The 23414-nt window shown below is 42.0% G+C and overlaps 3 protein-coding genes across 4 annotated transcripts in view; 1 reads left to right on the top strand and 2 right to left on the bottom strand.

Moving 5' to 3' along the window:
* DSG2 (desmoglein 2) overlaps nt 1-2990 on the bottom strand; it is a 51307-nt gene extending 48317 nt beyond the window's left edge. Inside the window, 2 exon segments of the mRNA XM_058692432.1 lie at nt 2087-2617; nt 2619-2990. Of these exon segments, the coding sequence (XP_058548415.1) occupies nt 2087-2617; nt 2619-2720 (633 nt within the window). The 5' untranslated portion in view covers nt 2721-2990.
* Nucleotides 2240-23414, top strand: part of DSC1 (desmocollin 1) — a 352925-nt gene continuing 331750 nt past the window's right edge. For both annotated transcript variants that reach the window (XM_058692436.1, XM_058692438.1), the window contains exons 1-2: nt 2240-2348; nt 11111-11205. In XM_058692436.1, the coding sequence (XP_058548419.1) occupies nt 11146-11205 (60 nt within the window). In that variant the 5' untranslated portion in view covers nt 2240-2348; nt 11111-11145. The remainder of the gene's footprint in view (nt 2349-11110; nt 11206-23414) is intronic.
* Nucleotides 20519-23414, bottom strand: part of DSG3 (desmoglein 3) — a 32880-nt gene continuing 29984 nt past the window's right edge. Inside the window, exon 16 of the mRNA XM_058692435.1 lies at nt 20519-22493. Within this exon, the coding sequence (XP_058548418.1) occupies nt 21927-22493 (567 nt within the window). The 3' untranslated portion in view covers nt 20519-21926. The remainder of the gene's footprint in view (nt 22494-23414) is intronic.

Consider the following 23414-nt stretch of genomic DNA (forward strand, 5'->3'; position numbering starts at 1 on the left):
TCCTCAATCCTTCCTATACTTATGCAATCAACTTAATGCCCTGAAATAAATCCCTTCTTGCTTTAACTGGCTACAATGAATTGTTATCAGCACTGCAACTGAACTCTGACCCATACAGAATACAATTTATATTCCCTTCTATGAAAGGCCCATTTCCTCAAGAACTCCTTGAGGAAGTTGGCAGATGATTGCTTTCCATTCCAAATCCAAAGAGGACACTTTGAATTTCAAACACCCTGGGGGGCAAAATGCTGAACTGTCCACTGCTCACTGACCAAAAAGAAACATACTCAAATTTATATCACAAAAAGTATAATAGAAAATACAAAGAATACCCCAAAATCTGTTCCAGTTCAGTTAATTACAATCCCTTTATAAAGGACTCAGCTATTGGCTAAGAGAGTAAAAATACTGGATTGCTAACATAGAAAATATGTGTAAATTATTACCTATTTCTCCATAAATGTACTTCAATTGGCCTGCCCGTTATACCATCTGAGGATAAAGGCAATTTCTTTTCCTACGTGAAAGGAATTTAATATTTAACCCTCTGAGTAAGCCAGGTGCTATATTAGCTTGGTATTCTCCTTAGCCAGGAGGTGTCACAATGAGGGTATTAGTTGCTCTATTATTCTGGAGGCCAAAAAGAAAATCCTAAATTACCGCAGAGAAGTTTTATTAACAACATGAGCTTGAGCTGAAAATTACCTCAATGACTTCGACAATACGCAATGGGTAAATAGAGTGAGAAAACAAAGTGGTGTGCCAGAGGTTTTAATTATCATATAATTCCAAGAGAGGGTTCACTGAAATCCCTAGATTGGATTAGTCATGTGTTTTTCCCTGTGATATACACATACACACACAAAACAGGAAAAAAATACCTATCAATATAATCAACTAGTATTAACAATATATAAATATATTAATATAAAAATAAATATATATTTTCCCCCTCCCCCACTGCAATTCTGGAATAGAGAAGGTAATCTTTTGGAAATTAGAACTTTTAATATAATGAATGAGCTTGTGTGGTTTATAAAAATTGTTAACCATTATATAAGAAAACTGAGTATGATTTTGTATCTCATCTCTCTGAACATATATTTTAAGTCTCAGGAAAATGAACCCACACTTAGGAGAACTGTCACTTTATCAGATCTCATTTAGCAAAACCCCCTAAGCCAGGCACATTTCTTAATCATGTGCAATTCCTTTAACAAACAGAAAACAAATATATTTAAAATCCAATCTGAGCACAGAAACCAAGCATAAGAAACGGAGCTCCAGAGACCGAACAGTATTTTCCAGTGGTTCAAGACCTCTTCTCTCGTAACTTCCAAAAAGTCAGTTGGACTGTGGCCCTGCACTTCGATTTTCTATCACATTTTAAAAAGGAAAAAAAAAAAAAATCTTACCATTACATATGTTTCTTGTCTTTAACACCAGGACATTGCTTTAAAACACCAACTTTGTGAACTTGTTAAACCTGTGTGTGGGTGATTTTAACGGTACCGTGGCTTTACCAAACAAAAATTAAATAGTAAAATGCGGTTTCTGAAAACCCTATTTGTAGCCCTTCGCTGCCGTCTAAGAATACAGGTGTTTCCCCGGTGTGGCCGGTTCACTGAGGCGGACGCGAGGCGGCAGCCCCGGGGACCGGGGAGAACATCGCGAACCTCCTGGAAGGAGGCCCGGCTCCTGCCTCCATGTTGCCCGTCGGAGGGAGAAGACTGCAAACAAAGCCCCGATCTCCAGGAAAGCCGCTCCCGCCTCCTGACCCGCTACACCACAGATCACAGCCCGGGAAGGCGCTGGGGCCGAAGCGTGGCGGCCGGTGGAGCAGAACTTCAGACAGGTCCGCACACGAACGCGGAGTCGCGGTTGGTTTTCCCGAAGCCTCGAGGTCCGAGCTCGCCGCAGCTTGCCCGGCCCTTTGCCACCCTCCGGACACAAAGAGGGAGCGCCGGGATCCGGGCTCTGCCCAGGCGGAGGCGGGCAAGTTGCCCGTCCGCGCCCGCGCCCTCGCCCTCGCCCTCGCCCTCGCCCTCGCCCGGGGCTCCGCGTCCCCGCTACCCGCACTCACCAGAAGAAGCAGCGCGGCGCCCTCCGCGCTCCGCGCCATCGCGTCTGCGCCGCCGCCGCGCCCTCGCCTGGGGCGGCTCGTCTCGCTCGGCGCCGCGGGCTCCCCCGCGTCCCCGCAGGCGCGACCCCGGCTCCGCCCCGGAGCCCCCACTCCGACAGTCTTTCTCCACGACCGCCGCGCCGCCCTGCCCCGGGGCGCGGTGCCAGGTGCGGCCGCCGTGAAAAAATGGAACCGGGAGCCCGCCGGAGTCGTGGGCGCTGAGGTGGGGATTCCTCGGAGGAGGAAGGCGCGCGGTGGACTCCCGCCCCTCGTCGCACACGCACCTGGGACCGTGACGTCCCTGGGCTGGGGACTTTGGGTGGCAGGCCCCGCCCCGCCGTCCTCTCCTTCATGTCCCCTCCTCTCGGGAGAGTGGCCGGGACAACGGAGGCTCTGGGCCACCCGGCGGGACTCGGCCTGAGCGGCGTGAGCCGCTCGGCGCCAGCCCCAGGGCAGAGCTGGCTCTTCGGAGCGAGACCTGCCGGCCCCCGGGCGAGCGCGCCCGGCTACCCGAGGCCGCCCAGGGGTCCAGAACTTTGTGAATGTGCGCGGGCCCGGAGCTCAGGTGGAGTGGAGAAGACAGTGCTGCGGACATCCGCGTCCCCACTGCAGCCGGGGTGCCTGCGGCCTGCCTTCTGGGAAAGGAGGTTCTGGAGCAGGATGTAGGTGGCTGGCTCTGTGAAGGCCTCTTGCCTCTCTCCCCAAGGCCTCTTCATTGCTTCCAGCAGGTTTGCAGCTTATCTGGGTAAAAGAGACACAGAAAAAAATCACAGATGATCTAAACGGACAGTTCTTTGACTCTTTGTTAACCAGAAGCGGCTAGAAGGAAACTCCAGGGGTTGTTAAGGAAAAGATGGACTCTTTGATATGATTTACAAAATCTCTTACACAAAGCATAACTAGAGGTCAGAATCCTTGCTCCCCTAGCCGTGTGACCTGGACAACTTCTCTGTGTCTTAGTTCCAGATCTGTTAGATGGGATTAGCAACACCCAGCACAAAAGGGCTGTTGTGAAGATTAAATCGGAAAATGCATGTGAAGCCTTCTGTGGTGTTTATAGTACATCGGGTTCAATAAATGTAGTTGTTAGAACTCTAATTATTATTGCAGGTATAAATGTGAAGTTGAACTCTTCTTGAAAAACGGAGGCACTAGAATCAGCACCAGGTTAGGAAGCTTCTACGAAACGTGAACTATTGATGTTGGAGTAGTGGAAGTGCCTAGAAAAGTATAAAGTATTGACATCCTACTAGAAAGAGAAGTTTGGCATTCACTGTGAACAAAATAGCAGAGTTCCTTCTGTAGTCAAAAGTGCCCTCTTTCTTGTCCCTTTCCCAGTTTTTTATACCCCTCTCTCCCTAGCTCTGATCTTGCCAGTTTTTCAGATCCAGTAAGTTGGCATCTCCTCTTTAGTCCCTTTCTTCCCTAGCTGCCAAGCACCCCTCCCTCTTGGAGTGGAGAGAAACCACGTTCTCCTCTATTTGTTTAGGGCTTAACTGCTGAGTGACTTTTCTCATATTATTACTTAAGTGTTAGTGATTAAGTTAGTTGAGGACTAAGTATATAGGAAGAGTGTCTGCTTAGTTTCCACTCTGTTTCCAGTGCCTAGAACAGTGCTGAGTACCAGGGAGGCTCTTAAGCATTGGATGCATAGTTGAGTCAGGAGAGAAGTATGTTTCCTAGTTTCCATTCCTTTGTCTTGAGCTAGACGTGGGTGGTAGCACCTTGGTGATAATTCCCATTCCCCATCACTCTAGGAAATCTAAATAAATAAGGCAGGCTTTACCAAAACACTTTCACAGATCATCCTTGAAGACTATATATCAATCCTACCTAAAATTAGTACTCTTGTACCTGAGTCCTATAGGCAAGTATTTATGCCTCATTATCAAGGGTTTGTTTTCTGTTTAGTAATGATGATAATTGTAGCTTCCAGAATGAGAAATAGCTACCGCAAACTGTATTTCTATTGGATTGTTCGGTCTCCCGCCGAGGCTGACAAAGTCAGTTTCAGAATTGTATTCTTCTAGAAGACATTTATTCCAAGGCTTTGAGAGAGTGTCAACACATACACTATCCAGTGCCATAGTATGTCGTTCTCGAATTAGCTCCCCTTTAAAAGTTCTGAAATTTATGACTCAGTGACTTGAGGGAACTTGTTTCAAGTCAGATGAAACACTTCTCTAGCTCCTGACTTCCTTTTCCTGGCATGATAGTAAATCTATTTCATAAATCTCTGTACACAGGAAAAAATACCATTACTAACAAAGCTCTTGATTGTTTTATAATAAATTGAGTGTTAACAAGATGTCAATGACTTAACTTATGGGGTTTTTATTTTCCCCTAAATTAGTTGAACATTAAATGTACTTTTCTTAAAACATGTACTTATAATGCGTCAGTTCAAATTATACTTCGTGCAAATAATTAGCTCTTATATCTAGATACATTCAAAATATCTACCTGAGTTGTGTTTCCCAGAATACTTTGCTTCACACATACACACAGAGAAGAATAAGCTTTAAGTGATTAGTTTATTAGAATCATCTCTTACTATTATCTCAAACACAAAAATTTTGTAAAAACAAAAATTAACATCTCATTTTCCTACTATCACCACCTCTTTACCCTCAACACATTCTCAGCATCAAAGAACACTTTATACGTTGACAGTTCTTGGCAAATAGTTTGATAGATGACTGACCCTTTAAATCCATTAAAAATCCCAACGAGCATATGTATCAGAATTAATGTCAAAGAGATGAGAGCTAAATTGGGTGATTTCTGATTTCTAAATCATAATATGTGGCCGTTACAACATAGAAAATGGTCATTATGGTCAGGAGGCTTACTTATAGAGCGTCTATAGATAAAAGCTATGTAGATACAAGAAAAAATGTGAAATGCCGCTACCTAATGTGGAAAAGGCAGTAAAAGAAGGAATCTGTTTTCTGGCTTAGCTCCGCTCATTTATTCCTTCATTTATTCAACATTTAGTTTGTCCCTGTTCAACAAACATTTCATTTGCATTTTATTGGGAGTGCAAAGATAAATAAGTATTTCCTCATCCAAAGAAACAAAAATAGGTACTTAAGAAATAATGTAACTACAGAACTTATAAACTATTATAAATACAGTGGTAGAACTATATGCAGGGTATAAAGCAAACCTAGGGAAGAGAATCCCTAATTCTCACTGAGTGCCATGATATTAGAGAATGCTTTAGGTGGGGACTGTAGGGGTGATGTGCTGAGCAGGTTCATAAAGGGTGAATAATTGTGAAGGACACATTGACCCTGCCAGGACAGAGAAACTCAAACAGAGTTGAGTGCTTGTTGGTGGAGAGTCAGGGGCTTCAGATTTCTGTGAAGAAAGCATTATTTTACTCGCATTAACACAAACAAGAAAGTCAGAAGTAAAAGCTTTTTTTTTCCAGTGAAAATTGTACTGAGATAATTACAGCAATATCCAATTAGAAAAGTCTAGCAAGTAGTTTGAAATGAGAAGGAAAACACAACTGCAGATAGATTTCTGAGGCAGAAACAATAACCTAATTTTCTTTCTCTATTTCTTATTGTCTGCCTACCTGTTAAATGTTTATGCCTTTTGAGTTTTTTTCCTTTGCTTCTGTTTTTCTTAATTGGTACTATGATTCTGTAGGCACACTCCTTGTGCAAACCCATTACAGCTCTCTTTCCTAAGCTTCAAACATGGGAATATTATCATTTGGATATTTCATGGGGACCTCAAAGTACCATAATAATTTTGTAGGGATGTCAAACTAACATACTGACAAAAAAAGATTTCTGCAATCCCTTTAATTCAAGCTTACAACTTCCTCATATGCCTCTCACATGCCTTGTCAATTGGCCACCCAAGCCAAGAACCCTAGAGTCAGTCTCAATTTTCCTTTTTCCATACTCTCCATCTCTAATTAGTTACCTTTCCCTTTATTCTCTGTGGTTCCATTTAGAATGATTCATACAACCTTTGAAGCAGCAATCGCATTGTGGCTAATGGTGATTTCATCTGTGTCTGCTACTCCACCCATTTTGCTTTCTCAAGGTTGTTAGTACTTAGAAAGCAGAGCCCATATCATATTCATAGTGGGGCCAGCCCCTCGTATCCAGCAAATATTTGATTTGTTGAACTAAGCTCATGTGCTGGAAGGAACTGATGATAAATAAACAGTGTTATAAGAGAAGGCGTTTGAAATATCTACTGTAGATGAATTAATGGTGGATCTAGTCAGAAAATGTTGGTCTGGGATTGTGTATGTGTGTCGTGTACATGCATACACTGCAGGCACACACACGTACGTGTTATTTTTGTGTATGTGTGTTTTCCCCAACCACACTGCAGCTCAAGAACAGGGGAAGGATAGCAGAGGGTGATGTGAGTTAGGGTTGCAAAGTGGCCTGGCTAATAGTTAAGAGGTGTGAGTGTCAGTATATACATGGAATTGAGTGTGGCAGGAGGGGAGGCATGGGGTGAAGTTGGAGGAGCTCAGGGGCCAGTTGAGAAGACAGGGTATTACTTTCCGTATGGGGAAATGCGAGAGGATCGTCTTTCCCCTTAATCCTGGGGAAGGAGCCATGGTCATTTTCCAGAAAAGCCAAACCATGAGTGACATCACAGACACTAGAGAGTCAGGATGTTGAGATTTTCATGGACTTTCCAGTTTGAAGGATCACGAGCCACATCCACCTTGGGCAGTGAGAGAGGAGAACTGTTCTACTTGGGGTGGGGGCTGGCCTCTAATAACAGGGTGAAAAAAGCTTTATGGCCTTTCTGAGCTAGAACTTACAGAGTAATAATCAAAGTCTAGCAGCCTGCAAGCCCTGTGGTCTAGCCCAGAGGAGCCAGCATGTCTTAATGAACAGTCACCACACTGTGGGGCAGCAGTAGTCAGCCCCCAGAGTATAGCTGCAGACAACACCCTTATGAGCGAGAGAGGCCTGCGCATGAGTCACAGTGCTAACTGAGCTTTTCCCCACAGGCTCCTCCTTGTGAGTCAGTATAGGAGAACTGGCCGCTTGGATGCAAAGCCCCTCAGGCAAATGGCTTAAGGAGATTGTTAACGTTGTTCACAGGGCAGAGGAGAATTAGTGGGGGATGCTACAATTGCAAAATAGTATTTGGCCTGGCAGAAAATCCCCCAAATTATCTCTACTTGGGTCTCAGTAGAGTACTTAAGACAGATTTTTTTTTTAAATGAATCACACTAGTTTTAAAATGTGATTTTATAATAATGCTGGATGGCAGTGTGCACAAAACAGCAGCTCAAGTTGTCTAGGAAACCTCAGCAAGTCTTTGGTGTCCCATCAGATGCTCCTCCCTCCCATTGACTAATGTCTGAAATCCTTTAACTGGAGGGTCCCTCGACTGTTACAGGCGGAGTACTGGGAGGGTGGCATGTCAATCTCTTATCAGTCATTTACATCACAGCAGGTATCACAGGTTGCCCAGGCATGCTCCACCTCCAAGTCTTTTTTTTTTTTAATTTTTTTTCAATGTTTATTTATTTTTGAGAGACAGAGAGAGGCAGAGTGTGAGTAGGGAAGGAGCAGAGAGAGACAGGGAGACACAGAATTCAAAGCAGGCTCCAGGCTCTGAGCTGTCAGCACAGAGCCCCACGCAGGGCTCGAACCCACGAACTGTGAGATCATGACCTAGGCTGAAGTCGGACGCCCAACCGACTGAGCCACCCAGGCTCCTCCACCTCCAAGACTTTATACTCTCCTTTCCTTTTTTCTAGAAGGTTCTGTTCCAGACATGTATAAGGTTTACTCCCTCACTCTTCACTTTTTGCCCCCCTCAAATAATACCTTGTTGGTGAGGCCTTCTCTGAACATTCATTTACAAATCAAATAATTCTACACCCCTAGAGCTCCCCATACCCCTTCCCTGCTTCCTTTTTCTTCCTGGCACATCTCAGTCTAAAAGACTGTGCATTTATGTGTTATCTGTTACCATTTACTAGAATGTAAACTTCATGAGGGTTTTCTCTGTGAACTGATATGTATCCAGCACCTAGAACATTGCCTAAGCCTTTGTAGGTCTTCAGTAAATATTAGTTGAAAGTGTAAATGAATGACTAAGTGAAGATACTCAAGGTTATTTTGGAGGATAGGGTGTGTGCGTGTGTGTGTATGTGTGTGTGTGCATGTGTGCATGTGTGCCTTTAAAGTGAGAGTCAAGGGGGAAAGAATAAGAGACAATTATGTTCCTGGGAGGGTGTGAGTAAATGTTGCCAACTGAGGTGGGAAGCCTGCTTCACTGTGGACAAAATCCCTCTCCCTCACAATTTTGTCAAGGATGGGCCTTGCTAAGGCTGACTGCACAGCAGAAAGTGAAGAAGTTCAGAGACTAATGGAGAACATTTCTGTCTTCTTTGAGACTCTCTTCCTTGCAAGGGGGACAAAGTGCAAAACCATAAACAATATGGAAAATCTCCTTCCCTCTGGAGGTGAACAAAGGAAGCATTTATTAACAGGAGTGTGATGCTTGGGAATGTTGATTTTTATCTCTGTGTGACTACATTTTCTGAAAAAAATTTCAGAATAAGTTTCTGGCTTTGGCTTTACCCCAGGATTTGCCTGTGGGAATTCTTGGAAAGATAAGGGAAATAGCGGTGGCTGGGGAAGAGAGGAGAGTGGTTGTTAATTGCAACCCTGGGCTGGAATCCATCCCCAGCATGACAGGACTTGCAGGGCTTACCGCAGGCATGAGAGTGTTTACTGAGGGTGTCAGGTAGAAACCATCCCGCTGACTCAATGTGACTAATGAGCCTAGGGAGATAAAAAAAAAAAAAAAAAAAGCACCTCTCAGAAGACAGAAAGGAGTATTGGTTTCTTGGCAATTGTTTCATTCATTTGCACGTAGACAGGGATGTTCTTATGTGTATGAAAAACTTGAAACAGAAGTGATTCAGTAACTTTGGAGAGCAAACTTAGTAGTAAAACATTGGCTTTAAAGATCTTTTCCAAATAATCCAAAATGATAATTATAAATACTTTAGTAGAGAGGAGGAGAATCTCAAAAATAATGAACAATTTTGGATCGCCTGAGTGGCTCAGTTGGTTAAGCGTCTGCCTCTTGGTTTCAGCTCAGGTCATGATCTCACGGTTTGTGAGTTCAAGTCCCAAGTCAGGTTCTGCGCTGACAGCGCGGAGCATGCTTGGGATTCTCTCTCTCTCCCTCTCTTTCTTTTTTTTTTTTTTTTTTTTTTTTTTAAATTTTTTTTTCAACATTTTTTATTTATTTTTGGGACAGAGAGAGACAGAGCATGAACGGGGGAGGGGCAGAGAGAGGGAGACACAGAATCGGAAACAGGCTCCAGGCTCCGAGCCATCAGCCCAGAGCCTGACGCGGGGCTCGAACTCACGGACCGCGAGATCGTGACCTGGCTGAAGTCGGACGCTTAACCGACTGCGCCACCCAGGCGCCCCTCTCTCCCTCTCTTTCTACTCCACCCCTACTCATGCTCGCTCTCTGTCTGTCTCTCGCAAAATAAATAAACTTTAAAAAAATTAGAATTGTTAATTTTTTTTGAGTTTATTTATTTTTGGGGCACCTGGGTGGCTCAGTTGGTTAGGCGACCGACTTTGGCTCAGGTCACGATCTCACAGTTTGTGAGTTCGAGCCCCGCATCAGGCTCTGTGCTGACAGCTCAGAGCCTGGAGCCTACTTCAGATTCTGTGTTTCCCCTCTCTCTAACCCTCTCCTGCTCATGCTCTGTGTCTCTCTGCCTCTCAATAATAAATAAACGTTAAAAAAATTTATTTTTGAGAGACAGAGAGAGTGTGAGTGGGTGATGGACAGAGAGAGAGGGAGACACAGGATCCGAAGCAGGCTCCAGGCTCTGAACTGTCAGCACTGAGCCCGACACAGGGCTTGAACTCATGAACCGTGAGGTCATGACCTGAGCCAAAGTTGGACGCTTAACTGACTGAGCCACCCAGGCATCCCAACAATTTTGATTTTAAAGAAAAGGATTTGAGAAAATTAAATTACTCATTTTGATTTACTTTCAGAACTAATCTTGGTGGTGGTGGCTTTTTATTTCAGTACCATATCAGTCGATGTAGTAATTTGTTAATAATCAAGTTCCGTAATTTGTAAATGACTTGTTAAAATTATTAGAGCACATTTAAAGTTATTCAGTAACGATGTTACTTACTTCCATTTTGACATCCACCTCAGGTGGAGAAAGAGGCTTGATTCCAGTTGGGAAGGCCAACGCAGCCTCAAGGTGATCTTGTCCAGAGACGGATATGAGCTTCCAAATGCCGTCTGTCACACATGTCATGCAGAAGAACAATATCAGGAACCACTAGGAGGACACATTTACATAAGCTGTGCTGATTTAAAGTTATAATGCTGTTATTCTTGAATCCCAAATTAGATACTATGAATGGCAGATTATTTCTGCATAGTTACTTTTGTGGCATAAGTAATTGAAAATCTGTTAACATGACAAATACTAATTTCATTAATTCAGTTACATTTATACACACCTAGGGAGTTGGAGAGTTGAAGCAATACCGATAATAAGAAAAGACATTCAAAATGTCTCCAGTGCCTGAGCATTTTAGGAAAATGTTTGTTTTTAAGCCTGTTTTGTTTGAACTGTACTTTTTTTTTTTTTTTTTTTTTTTTTTTGCTTTTTGTTTTTGCTTTGGCAGTGGACCTAATTTGAATTTCATCCCCCCCCACCCCCGCATCTAGTTCCCACTTAGAGATTTTATTAGACAGAAATATGTTCAATCATTAAGCAAACCAGTTAAGCAAAATGTTGATACAAAGAAGCCAATGGGAAAAAAATTGCTCTTGATAATTTGGCTTTAAAGAAACTTGTCTAAGGGCATTTGCAGTTAAAGATTTTTTTTTATTTTATTCATGATGATTATCATGAACATTATTATAGACCTCTTGTTTGACTAGTTAATTGTCTGCTAATTTACTTGCCATCTTTTTTTTCAGGTGGACCTCTCAACTTTTACTGAAACAATATCTGAATGATGTCATACCTTTGGGGACAGTCACACCCATTTCATGCAGAATCAGCTACAGTAGAGGTAAGTCAGTCAACAAAGACTTCTTGTGACTAATTCTTCTAGGGGTATGAAAGAGGAGGAGAGTGTATTATCATACTTCTTTCTTGACTTTAGGATTAGAGTATTCATCTGAAGTAATCAGCAAATTTGATGACAACTCAACAAATTAAGCAGAGTAGTATTACAGGGAAGACTTACCGGTGAGCAAAGTAAAACCCAAGTGAAAGCTGATGTAAAGAATTGCTTTATGGGTCATAAAAGTGCCGTTGTGAGTTTCCATTGTGTGGCACTGTGGGAGAATGAGTCTACACTTCGCAATTTTCAATAATTGGGATTTTAAGTCTCTAGAGTATGTTTTATTGTTCTTTTTATGTTGGATTTTCACTTCAGAAGTATGGATAAACCATCTGAAACAAAAAAAAATGGAGGAAGATTATGGCTTCTAGGTTTTTAGGCATAACAAGGTGATGGCACTTCTATAGAACATTTTATTTACTTTTATTTCTTAGAGACCAGATACATTAAGTCAGTTGCTCAAAATGTGAAACCTGATTCCTAGGTGTGCTCTGTGGTCCTAAATGGACAGATGCCAGATACATGATTTGAGGGACACTGGAAAGTGTTTCACCTCCTGATCTATAACCTAATGAAAATGGAATATCACTTTGCTTGCTTTCTAAGTCAACAGATATTCTATGTATTAAAGATATATACTCCAAGGAGGAATAACAAAGTGATTCTGTGGTTTATACTTCATCATGAATTAACTTATCAAACAATTTAAAAATTTATCAACTAGTTACGGTCATCTTTTTAAAGGAAGCAGGAAGTAGTGATTATCAAAACTTTAGGCATATCATGTTTTAGAAACATGTAAAGGGAAAGATAAATTTCATTTTCTTCCATTTTATGTTGGGTCAGCTAACTTTTGCAAACACAACTCTTTTTCACATGGCTAGCAACTTGGCACCATAACTCGTATAGAAACTGAATGTAAAGTGTGATCTCGTGTGTGTGTGCAGTAATTATTATTCTGTTGATATTACCTACCATATGGATCCTGCTGGAGGTTGGATTAAGAACACTATTCCTGGGGCGCCTGGGTGGCTCAGTCGGTTACGTGTCTGACTTCGGCTCAGGTCATGATCTCGCGGTCCGTGAGTTCTAGCCCCGCGTCGGTCTCTGTGCTGACAGCTCAGAGCCTGGAGCCTGTTTCAGATTCTGTGTCTCCCTCTCTCTCTGACCCTACCCCGTTCGTGCTGTGTCTCTCTCTGTCTTAAAAATAAATAAACGTTAAAAAAATTAAAAAAAAAAAGAACACTATTCCTTTCAGGGAGCCTGGGTGGCTCAGTCGGTTACGTGTCCAACTTCAGCTTAGGTCATGATCTCACAGTTCGTGAGTTTGAGCCCCTTGTCGGGCTCTGTGCTGACAGCTGAGCCTGGAGCCTGCTTCAGATTCTGTGTCTCCCTCTCTCTCTCTCTGCCCCTCCCCCCACTCATGCTCTGTCTCTCTCTCTCAAAAATGAATAAATGTAAAAAAAACAAGTATTAAAAAAAAAGAACACTGTTCCTTTCATGTTAATTTTCAAGTGACTTCCCCCGCCCCAAAGCCACCTAGTTGCCCTATTATACTTGGTGGAAATGATGGAATTAGAACTCTTAGGGAAAAAGCCCTCCATTCTGCCCTTTTCCAAGGAAGCACAATCATCTGGTGATTCTCATCATTTCAGCTACATGAGATAACAATTTGATGTGAATGAATTTGTTTCTCTTTGCTTGTGTGTTCCGAGGAATTTCCACTGTGGAGTAGCCTAGGCAGGACAAGCCTTGTGACTAAGGCAAAAGATTAGTGAAAAAGAATTATTACAGTGGCAGTTTGAAGTCTCAGAAAGAGAAATAACCTAGTCAATTCCCAACTCTATCTTTGAGAAACAAGTTACTTTTCAGCCTGTTTGAACATCTGTAAAACAAGGCTTTGGATCAGATGATATAGATGTTTTGAGTTTGTATGGTATCATTAGTTTGTATGTCAGTACTCCTAACTTTGAATTGAGTTCATTTTGAAGGTTTAAATTATAATAATAAAAGTAATAAAAATAGTAATCTTCCTGAGCACTATGTCCTAAATGCATTCTTGTAACTTCTTTACAGAAACCTCATGATGTAGGGACTGTTATTTCCATAATAATAGTCCAGAGAGGTGCAAAGAGGTTAAGTGACTTGCCCAAGGAAGCAGTGAAGCTGGGATTTGAACTCAAGGAGTTGTCTCCAAAGCTTGAACTCTTTTTAAAAAAATTTTTTTAATCTTTATTTATTCTTGAGAGAGAGAGAGCGTGAGAGCGCGCGCATGAGTGGAGGATGGGCAGAGTGGGAGAGGGACACAGAATCTGAAGCAGGCTCCAGGCTCTGAGCTGTTGGCACAGAGCCCGACATGGGGCTGAAACTCACTAGCTGTGAGATCATGACCTGAGCTGAAGTCGGACGCTTTTAACCAACTGAGCCACCCAGGTGCCCCTCCAAAGCTTAAACTCTTAGCCACTAACTTAAAACACACAATTAAAAAATAAACCGAATCAAAAAGTTTTCAAATTTATCTTTTGTTAATCATTTAACCTAATACGCAGTCATTTTGATTGATTAATAGATGGAATGAAATTTTAGAACTTTCTCATAGGTCCTAGAATGGTAGCTTTGATTTTGTGCAAATTTTCGCAGGTTTTCTTTGCCCAACAACTCAGTGTTTCCTATCAAAATACCCAGCGTCATGTCCTGACTTGTTCTTTCAGTGGAGACATCCTTTCCTAGCCAGGATTGGCAGAAGTAGCAATAGCATGCGTTGGCTTGTTCTGGAGGCTCTGCTGTGAAACTGAGCTGCATAGAGTAGAAGAAGAGCTTCTGTCATCTTGGCAGCATTTGTTGTTGGTTTGCCTCTTTGAAAGAATCTTCAGAGAGGAGCACAAAAGAGGATGTTGCAGGGTCCAAGAAAGTGTATGCAAGAAGAGTGGCAAGTTAGAAAATCCATTTATATTTCTACTGTAGCAGCCATAACTTGTGAGGAAAAATTCATAGCAATTTATAACAGGTGAGAGGAAAAGGGAAGACACAGAAAGAAATACTGTCAGAACTTATTAGATGTAAGTGTTTGTCACACACTGAAGATTTTTTTGTCATACAAAAAGTTGTACATAATTAATGTGTATAACTTGATGAATTTGGAGCTAAGTATACACTCATGAAACCATCACCACAGTCTATGCCATAAACCTATTCATCACCTCTAAAAGTTTTCTCCCTTTCTTTTATTTATTATTATTTTTGTTGTTGACAAGAACATTTGGTATAAGCTTCACCCTCTTAGCAAAATTTTAAGTATACAATACAGTATTGTTAACTATAGATTTTGTGCTGTACTGTAGACCTCTAGGACTTATTCATCTTGTATAAAAAAAAACTGTACTCGTTGACTAATACCTCCATTTCCTATGACACATTTTTCTACTAATCTAAAGTTGTGGATGTCAGCCCTGGATAAGAATAATTAAGAGTTTGGCCAAACAAGGTCTTCTCATTATGCCTTACCTCAAGAAAGTTAGGTGGAAAACCTAGGTGATTCTTTTCTTTTTAATAATAAATCTATTATTTATTTAATAATAAATTCTGTATGCAGAAACTTTTATCTGCAAGACAAACCAAGCATCAGTGTCTGGTCCATGGGTCTGATGATGGAAAGACACTCCTTCAGCTGTGCCAAGCTATGTGCTTACTTGAGCGGTGTGTGTGTGTGTGTGCGTGTGTGTGTGTGTGTTTTACCTCCAGGTTAGGACCATATAAATCTTATAAATGTTACTATCAACACTAGTCAGTTGGATATGGGAAGACATGACTGAAGTTAATCCTGTATTTTGTGTTTAAATACTCATTTTTGGCTTAGTAGCAATGACTTGTTGCAGGAGTGGAAACCTGTCATTATCCCTTTACATAAATACAAGATTACCTGATTCTGTGCTGCTTTCTAATTAAGAGAGTTCTTTGCAATCCTCTCTTGATTATGAAGGAACGTAAATACTTCCTTTGCCTTCTGAGGAAATGAGGACATACTTATTCTTTCAATGTCACTGTTTTGCTTATATTATCATAATTTGATGCTCTGTGTTTCCACATAGAATTTTCTGTTGGCTAATTTAATAATGAGAAATTCAGCACAAAGAAAACATCAGAGATGTTCCAAGGCATAAATTTTGAAATATGATGGTCTCACACACTTCATGGGAATGAAGGTGGAAATCGAGATAGTGTTGAGGAGTAAAAAAGTTGTGGTTGTTCAGATGTGTTGTTCTCCACAAATCATGGAAACAACTGAGGTGGAAGGATCCATTTAACGTTATGATTTTAAAAAAATGAAACAAAATAAAGCAGAAATCAGGCTCTTAGATGCAGAGAACAGATTGGTGATTGCCAGAGGTGGGGGGTGGGAGGTAGAACAAATAGGTAAAAGAGGTCAAGAGGTACAAACTTACGGTTATAAATAAGTCATGGGTATATCATATCCAGTTTGGTCACTGCAGTTAATACTGAATTGCATAGTTGAAAATTGTAAAGAGAGTAGACCTTAAAAGCCCTTATCACAAGAAAAAAATGTTTTGTAACTACGTATGGTGACAGGTGTTACCTAGACTAATCATGGCGATCGTTTCATAATATAAAATATTGAATCAAAATCTCTCTCCATAAAGTTATTTTTGTATCTCGCTACATGTCACATAACTTCTAAATAGTGTGCTATCAAAGTCCTTCTTGAGGAGTTCATGAAAAAGGAGATTCCATGACTTTCGGGTAGCTTGTTTTCCTTGTTAAATGTGGAAGAGATGTCATTGTGCCCTGAAAAAGAACCTCACAAATCCTTCAAAATAGTAGCCAATCATGTATTTGCATTCTTTCTACCTATTCCTTTGTCTCTACCTTTTTATCTTAGCTCCCAATCTTAGCTATATAGAGATGGATATAGATTGCTCTGTCCTCTATGTCCAAATAGATGTATTTGCCTACAACGTACTACATTTTTCATCTTAAGAATTACATCTAGATTTCTAGTCTTTTAAAAATTATTTTCACTGTTTTCTTTGTATTCTTTCCAACTTTTCATGCTCTCCCCAAGTCTTAGAGCTGAACGCAAGCAGAGTATTTTGACAGAGTAATAATTACGTACTATTACTACCGAATTGCTATAGATAAACCTTTACATTTATGTCACTTTATTGAATGACCCTAAGGAAGTAAGTTGCTTCTCTGGGTCTCTGTTTGCCTGACTACAATCAGGGTTTCTGTAAGAATTAAATTAGAATGTGTAGTTCTCCTGGCCACCTGGTTGTTCTTACCAGTGTCTAGTTTCTTCCTACTCTGGTCACTGAATCCATTTGCACTTGTTCTTTTAGACATCATTCCCTTGAGTTTTAACCATGTCTGTGTTGTGTTTAGATTTTTCTGTTTTACATTTTTTTTTAAAGAAAAAAAAAAAAAGCAAAGACACCAACCTAGAATGGCCCATGTCTTGTCACAGAGGGATCAGGCAGAACAGAAGGAATCTCGGTCTTCACTTGTGGAAAACGTGGTTTCTGGCACCTGGAATTCAAAACAATTATCTTCTTTTCTTATCAGTGATTCCCCTTAATTAAAAATGATCTCAGACTGTGTTGTTGAACAAGCGTTAAAACATATCATCTCTGGGGGCGCCTGGGTGGCTCAGTCGGTTAAGCGTCCAACTTCGTCTCATGTCATGATCTCGCTGTTCGTGAGTTTGAGCCCCGCGTCGGTCTCTGTGCTGACAGCTCAGGGCCTGGAGCCTGTTTCAGATTCTGTGTCTCCCTCTCTCTCTGCCCCTCCCCTGCTCATGCTCTGTCTCTCAATAATAAATAAACATTAAAAAAATTAAAGAAACCAAAAAACATATCATCTCTGGTTCAGAGTTACTCGTTTTTAGACCCAGTGAAGACGTGGAGAAAGTGCTGAATTGCCAATAACCAGAGGGAAATATCTTTAACTTTTACTTGTTTCTTAATTGTTAGATACATTGAAACTTGTCAGTTGAGTGCATTTTTTTTTTTTCACACTCTCACCTGACTTTTGAAAGTTAAGGTAAATTGACCTTGCTGTACTTATTCTTCAAACTTTGTATAAATAGGAGGGTCTGGGGATATTTTTGGAATTTACCTATATGGCCTTCTGGGGGTTGATCTGGAACGTCTGAGTCGAGCCATCCACTTTTCTTCACTGAACATCCACTCTAATCCAGTTTCTGCTCCACAAGTCTGCACCTGTGCAAGTCTGCACCCAAGGTGAATTGTACAGTTAAAGGATGAGGAAGGTCAGCCAAAGCAAGATCTAAAGTTCTGAAGATACTTATTCTGTGGCATCCCTTTAAAGGAAGACATAAAAATAACAGGCGTGTCCTGGGAGACAAACCCAGGCTTCTGGGACTGATGGCCTGATGGTCACCAGAGCCGTGGTACCTTTTTCATTATGTTAGGTTGGAGACCTTACCTTCTCTTTACTCCAGCTTTTCTCTCTGAAGCATTGTAGAATGTCAAAACATTTGTCTAAAGGACCGTTGCAAATTACCAAACAAATAATAAACGAGTGACAGCCCCACCTCATCCAGCACCTCTGCTAGCCCCATTCCTGCATGAAGAAGAGATCCAGAGTCCCCAGGTATTTCCTTTCTGACTGGGAGGATGGAAAAAACGTATCAACTAGAAAAAGATATAAATTAGTGATTCAAATACATATGTAAGTCCGTTATTTACATTATATTTCTTAATAACTATTAATTATAGAGAGTAGTTCCCCTTTTACTAAATGGTTAAGGAATACCCATAAATTTGTTGCCAAACAGTTTTATTGTAACAGTGTTACACTGTTAAAGTTTTAGGGTGTACTGTTTAAAATTTATAATACATCAAATAAAAAGACAGTTTGAATTTTTTTTTTTTTTTTGCTTAAAACAATTTTTATTTTTGGTGAAAAAATACAGATACATTTTTGCTTTGAGTTTACTTTTACATAGCAAATCAATGTTAGGACCTCCTAGACAAGACTAATCTATTTTTATTAGAAAACACATTTATTTCCACTTCCTCCTCACATAGCCTTTGCTGCCATGACATAGATTCCTCTGCAGTTTGGCAATGCAGCAACGTTTCCAACTCACCTAAGTTGGGTTTTAAGAGGCAACATTAAAATACTTTGAGGATTCCGAAAATACTTTTGAACTTGGGATAAGGATAATTATGATTATTATTTAATTCCCACACATAATAGAGGCACAAATCAACCATGTGTGATCTAGACCCCGGAGCGAGCTTCCCAGTGGTACCAGCAAGGCAACTTCCTTAGGACCTGGCAGCTGATCCGCAGAGTCTAGTTCCCTCCACAGAGTCTAGTTCCCTCCACAGTGTCTTGTTCCCTCCACAGAGTCTAGTTCCCTCCGCAGAGTCTAGTTCCCTCCGCAGAGTCTAGTTCCCTCCGCAGAGACTAGTTCCCTCTGCAGAGTCTAGTTCCCTCCGCAGAGACTAGTTCTCTCCACAGTCTAGTTCCCCCCACAGAGTCTAGTTCCCCCCCCCCCCCAGAGTCTAGTTCCCTCCACAGAGTCTAGTTCCCTCCACAGAGTCTAGTTCCCTCCACAGAGTCTAGTTCCCTCCACAGAGACTAGTTCCCTCTATAGAGTCTAGTTCCCTCCACAGAGTCTAGTTCCCCCCACAGAGTCTAGTTCCCTCTATAGAGTCTAGTTCCCCCCACAGGGTCTAGTTCCCCCCACAGAGACTAGTTCCCCCCACAGAGACTAGTTCCCCCCACAGAGACTAGTTCCCTCCACGGAGTCTAGTTCCCTCCACAGAGTCTAGTTCCCTCCACAGAGACTAGTTCCCTCCACAGAGTCTAGTTCCCCCCACAAAGTCTAGTTCCCTCTATAGAGTCTAGTTCCCCCCACAGAGTCTAGTTCCCCCCACAGAGTCTAGTTCCCTCCACAGAGTCTAATTCCCTCCACAGAGTCTTGTTTCCTCCACGAGTCTAGTTCCTCCACAGAGTCTAGTTCCCGCCACAGAGACTAGTTCCCTCCACGGAGTCAAGTTCCCCCCCCCAGAGTCTAGTTCCCCCCACAGAGACTAGTTCCCCCCACAGAGACTAGTTCCCTCCACGGAGTCTAGTTCCCTCCACAGAGTCTAGTTCCCGCCACAGAGACTAGTTCCCTCCACGGAGTCAAGTTCCCCCCACAGAGTCTAGTTCCCCCCACAGAGACTAGTTCCCCCCACAGAGACTAGTTCCCTCCACGGAGTCTAGTTCCCTCCACAGAGTCTAGTTCCCTCCACAGAGTCTAGTTCCCCCCACAAAGTCTAGTTCCCTCTATAGAGTCTAGTTCCCTCCACAGAGTCTAGTTCCCTCCACAGAGACTAGTTCCCTCTATAGAGTCTAGTTCCCTCCACAGAGTCTAGTTCCCCCCACAAAGTCTAGTTCCCTCTATAGAGTCTAGTTCCCCCCACAGAGTCTAGTTCCCTCCACAGAGTCTAGTTCCCTCCACAGAGTCTTGTTTCCTCCACGAGTCTAGTTCCTCCACAGAGTCTAGTTCCCCCCACAAAGTCTAGTTCCCTCTATAGAGTCTAGTTCCCCCCACAGAGTCTAGTTCCCTCCACAGACTCTAGTTCCCTCCACAGAGTCTTGTTTCCTCCACGAGTCTAGTTCCCCCCACAGAGTCTAGTTCCCTCCACAGAGTCTAGTTCCCCCCACAGGGACTAGTTCCCCCCACAGAGTCTAGTTCCCCCCACAAAGTCTAGTTCCCTCTATAGAGTCTAGTTCCCCCCACAGAGTCTAGTTCCCCCCACAGAGTCTAGTTCCCTCCACAGAGTCTAGTTCCCCCCACAGAGTCTAGTTCCCCCCACAGAGTCTAGTTCCCTCCACAGACTCTAGTTCCCTCCACAGAGTCTTGTTTCCTCCACGAGTCTAGTTCCCCCCACAGAGTCTAGTTCCCTCCACAGAGTCTAGTTCCCCCCACAGGGACTAGTTCCCCCCACAGAGTCTAGTTCCCCCCACAGAGTCTAGTTCCCCTCCACAGAGTCAAGTTCCCTCCATAGAGTCTAATTCCCTCCACAGAGTCCCCTCACTTCAAGATGGGCACACTGCAGCTGTTGTTGAAGCAGCAGGATTGTCTTGACAGAACAGATCGCCCACACTTCTTTCCTAGCACATAACCTTCCTGTCAGTCATGGTGCCAGGGAGAGGGAAGAATGTTAGATGTAGGGACATTTAGGAGGCCTCTACCCACCCAGGTAGCCTCAGGACTGTATCCTTCTGTGTTAAAACACACTTTATTACTTTGCATTCCATCTGGAAAAACAAATACGTTTTGAATATGGCAAACAAACAAACAAACCCAGAGAAGAGTATTTTATGTACAATTAGAGATAATGGAGCTCAACAATGACCTTGTAAAGACTCAGCTAAGACAAAAATGTTGATGAGCAGACAGAGTGTTCTCTCTGGGTTAAAGGCTGAAGATCTTGAATGACCAGAAATGATTTGAAGAACTGCATTGCCATCATGGCCATGTGCATGAAGTTATAACTTCTAAATCTAACATTGTTATGCTAGAGAATTAAATTTCTGAAGCTGTTTAAAAGGAGTGAGGCTTAATAGAGGTTACTGACAATCTCTTTCCATATCCATTTTTGACTTGAAATGGTGCTTATCACACATATTCAAAAATTTCACCATATGTTATTCTGGTCAGACGCCTCTTTTGCTTATGAGAAGAAACATGTTTTGTATTCTCACAAAGTCTGTGGACATTGTTAATGTAATAAACATCGCTATATGTCATACATAAGCTACATCTACCTACTGACATTAAAAAAAATAGAGTCAAGTTCAAGAACTATTAACACAAGATTTGTACCGAGAAGGGTGTAGGAAGGAGCTCGATGTAAATTATTTTCTTTGGATGGATCATTTCAAAGTAGTTTACAAAAACACAAAATATTATTTACACAATACTAAACTTTTCCTAAATGTTCTATGATATTTCTATTTCAAAACTGTCTTATTTTGAGAATCGAGGAATATACATACAGCAAGTTTAACGCATAAGCCAATAGCCCTTAGCTTGAGCGAAAGATGCATTTAGAGTCTCCCAACACCGAGAAGGTGGCAAAAACTCAGCTGCACCTATGTCCTTTTTCCAAGCAGCTCGAAATGCTTTAGCAAAGACCTTATGACTCTTACATCATTATTAGTGACATAAGAAAAGGTGACAGAGACAAGAACTGGGGCTCTTGACACCAAGTGCCTAATCCACTGAAACACACTGCATTTTATTTAAAGCAACAGATACCTTTCATTGGCACTGCCCAAATAGAAGTTTAAAAGCTGTTAATTGTTAAGTGAAAATTTTCCCACTGAATACGATCTTAAGGTTTTTTGAGAAACATCAAGATTTACTACCACCTGAATGGTATTTGAGAAGTAAGAGTGACAACATGTTTGGTTTGGGGATATTAACTAGAAAATTTAAACTAATCATGATCAGTTTATGAGAGTACCAAATTAGTGCCCAATTAGACCAATACTGTGAGCTTTGCTATGCTACTTTGAACAGTTTGGTCCAAATATCTATCTTCAGCTGCTATGTTTATTCCAGTTCATTCTGGTCATATCAGATGGGAACAAGGATCTTCTGTATTGATTGTATTATGTGACCCTCATAGCTCTGCTGGAGTTTGTAGGTTGCCAGGAACATTGGCAATGGGACAAATCACTCTTTCTGTCACTATCACATTTTGCGTGAGACGCGGCTCAAAGACTGTAGTGGAAGGTTGCACGAGAGAACCAGAGGCCGAGTAAGTCTCTGTTACCAAATAGCTACCAGGCTGCAAAGGGTCAGGCATGGCAATGGCTGGCTGGAGAACAGAGCCGGAAGCAGGCAAAGCGGAAGCTCCTTGACTGCCTGGCACAGGCTGGCCCCTAACGGATTCTGACTGTTGGATGTCTATGGAATAGCCACAGGGTTCAATCCTAGAATGGCCTTCTTGGGTAGGTGGCTGAGATTGTTTGGCTTCATCATCAATCCCGAGGCTAATCTCAGCAAGCTTTTTGAATTTGGGGCCAAGCGAGTCCAAGAAGCTGTCATCCAGCTCATCGGCAATAAAACTGCAACAGCCCACGGAGCCCACGGGAGAACTGGGGGCACCCATTCCTTCGTTATCATAGATCAGCAAGCAGTCGTTTGCTTCCTGGGTGTCGTCTTCTTCTGCACAGGCAAATGCTTTCTAAAGGTGGAGAAGAGTGGAAAAAATGAATTTTAAAAGCGTGTCAGTTGAAGAATACAGTACAGTTCGCAGAACTCAAGGTTTGATCATGAATGTGTGATTTAGGTAATCCATAGAAGTAAAGGCACGCTTTGTATATCGACAGTCTTGTTACAGAAATTATCTGGTGTTTGGAGAACGGTATAGTTGACATTCTTTCAAAATTGAATCTGGCCTAGGCTCGTGTTTTAATTCTGGGTTTTGAAGGTACTAACGTGGATTTAGGCCTACAAAATGAATGTGTTCAAAGCCGGGAGGTTATTCACTAGGACAAGTGTGGGGTTTCCTGTGTGTACCTCTGTTAATGCTAGACTCCCCAAACCTTGTGGGAGCCTGACCCCTAACTAAGGCTCACACCACACCTCAGAAAATCCCAAGAGTCCTCATCCCAAACAAGTTCTCCCTGCCAGTCACTGTGTCAGGATCTGCCTTCTCAGCAACAGGCCACATCCCAGGACTTACCAGCTCTGATACTGAAGCTGTGTGTGAAATCTGTTCTAATGATGCACCAATCAAGAGGCAAGACCTTCCTCTTAAAGTCTTCTCTGTTCCTGAACCCTTGTTCCTTTCAGTTCTATGCTTCCTCACGCTTCATCCGATCTTCGATCATATTCTTTTTTCCCGCTTTGATTTTTGGGTCATTTATTCAATGGTTCTTCAACTTTTGGGGGCAAAGACTCCTTTGAAAATGTGAAAAATACTACAACCCTGTCTCAGAAAACTATGCATGTGTGTTCTGGCATACTTTATGGTATAGGAAACACAAAGTAAGCTGCTTTGTATTCCTAAAGAAGTTGCTGCTGATCCTGACATGCTTTCCATTGTTATTCCAGCTGGGGGGATGAAGTTCTACTTGTTATATGATCTCCCTTTGTGTCTAAA

This window comes from Neofelis nebulosa, chromosome 11 (assembly GCF_028018385.1).
Source record: "Neofelis nebulosa isolate mNeoNeb1 chromosome 11, mNeoNeb1.pri, whole genome shotgun sequence".
In the NCBI taxonomy this organism is placed as follows: domain Eukaryota; kingdom Metazoa; phylum Chordata; class Mammalia; order Carnivora; family Felidae; genus Neofelis; species Neofelis nebulosa.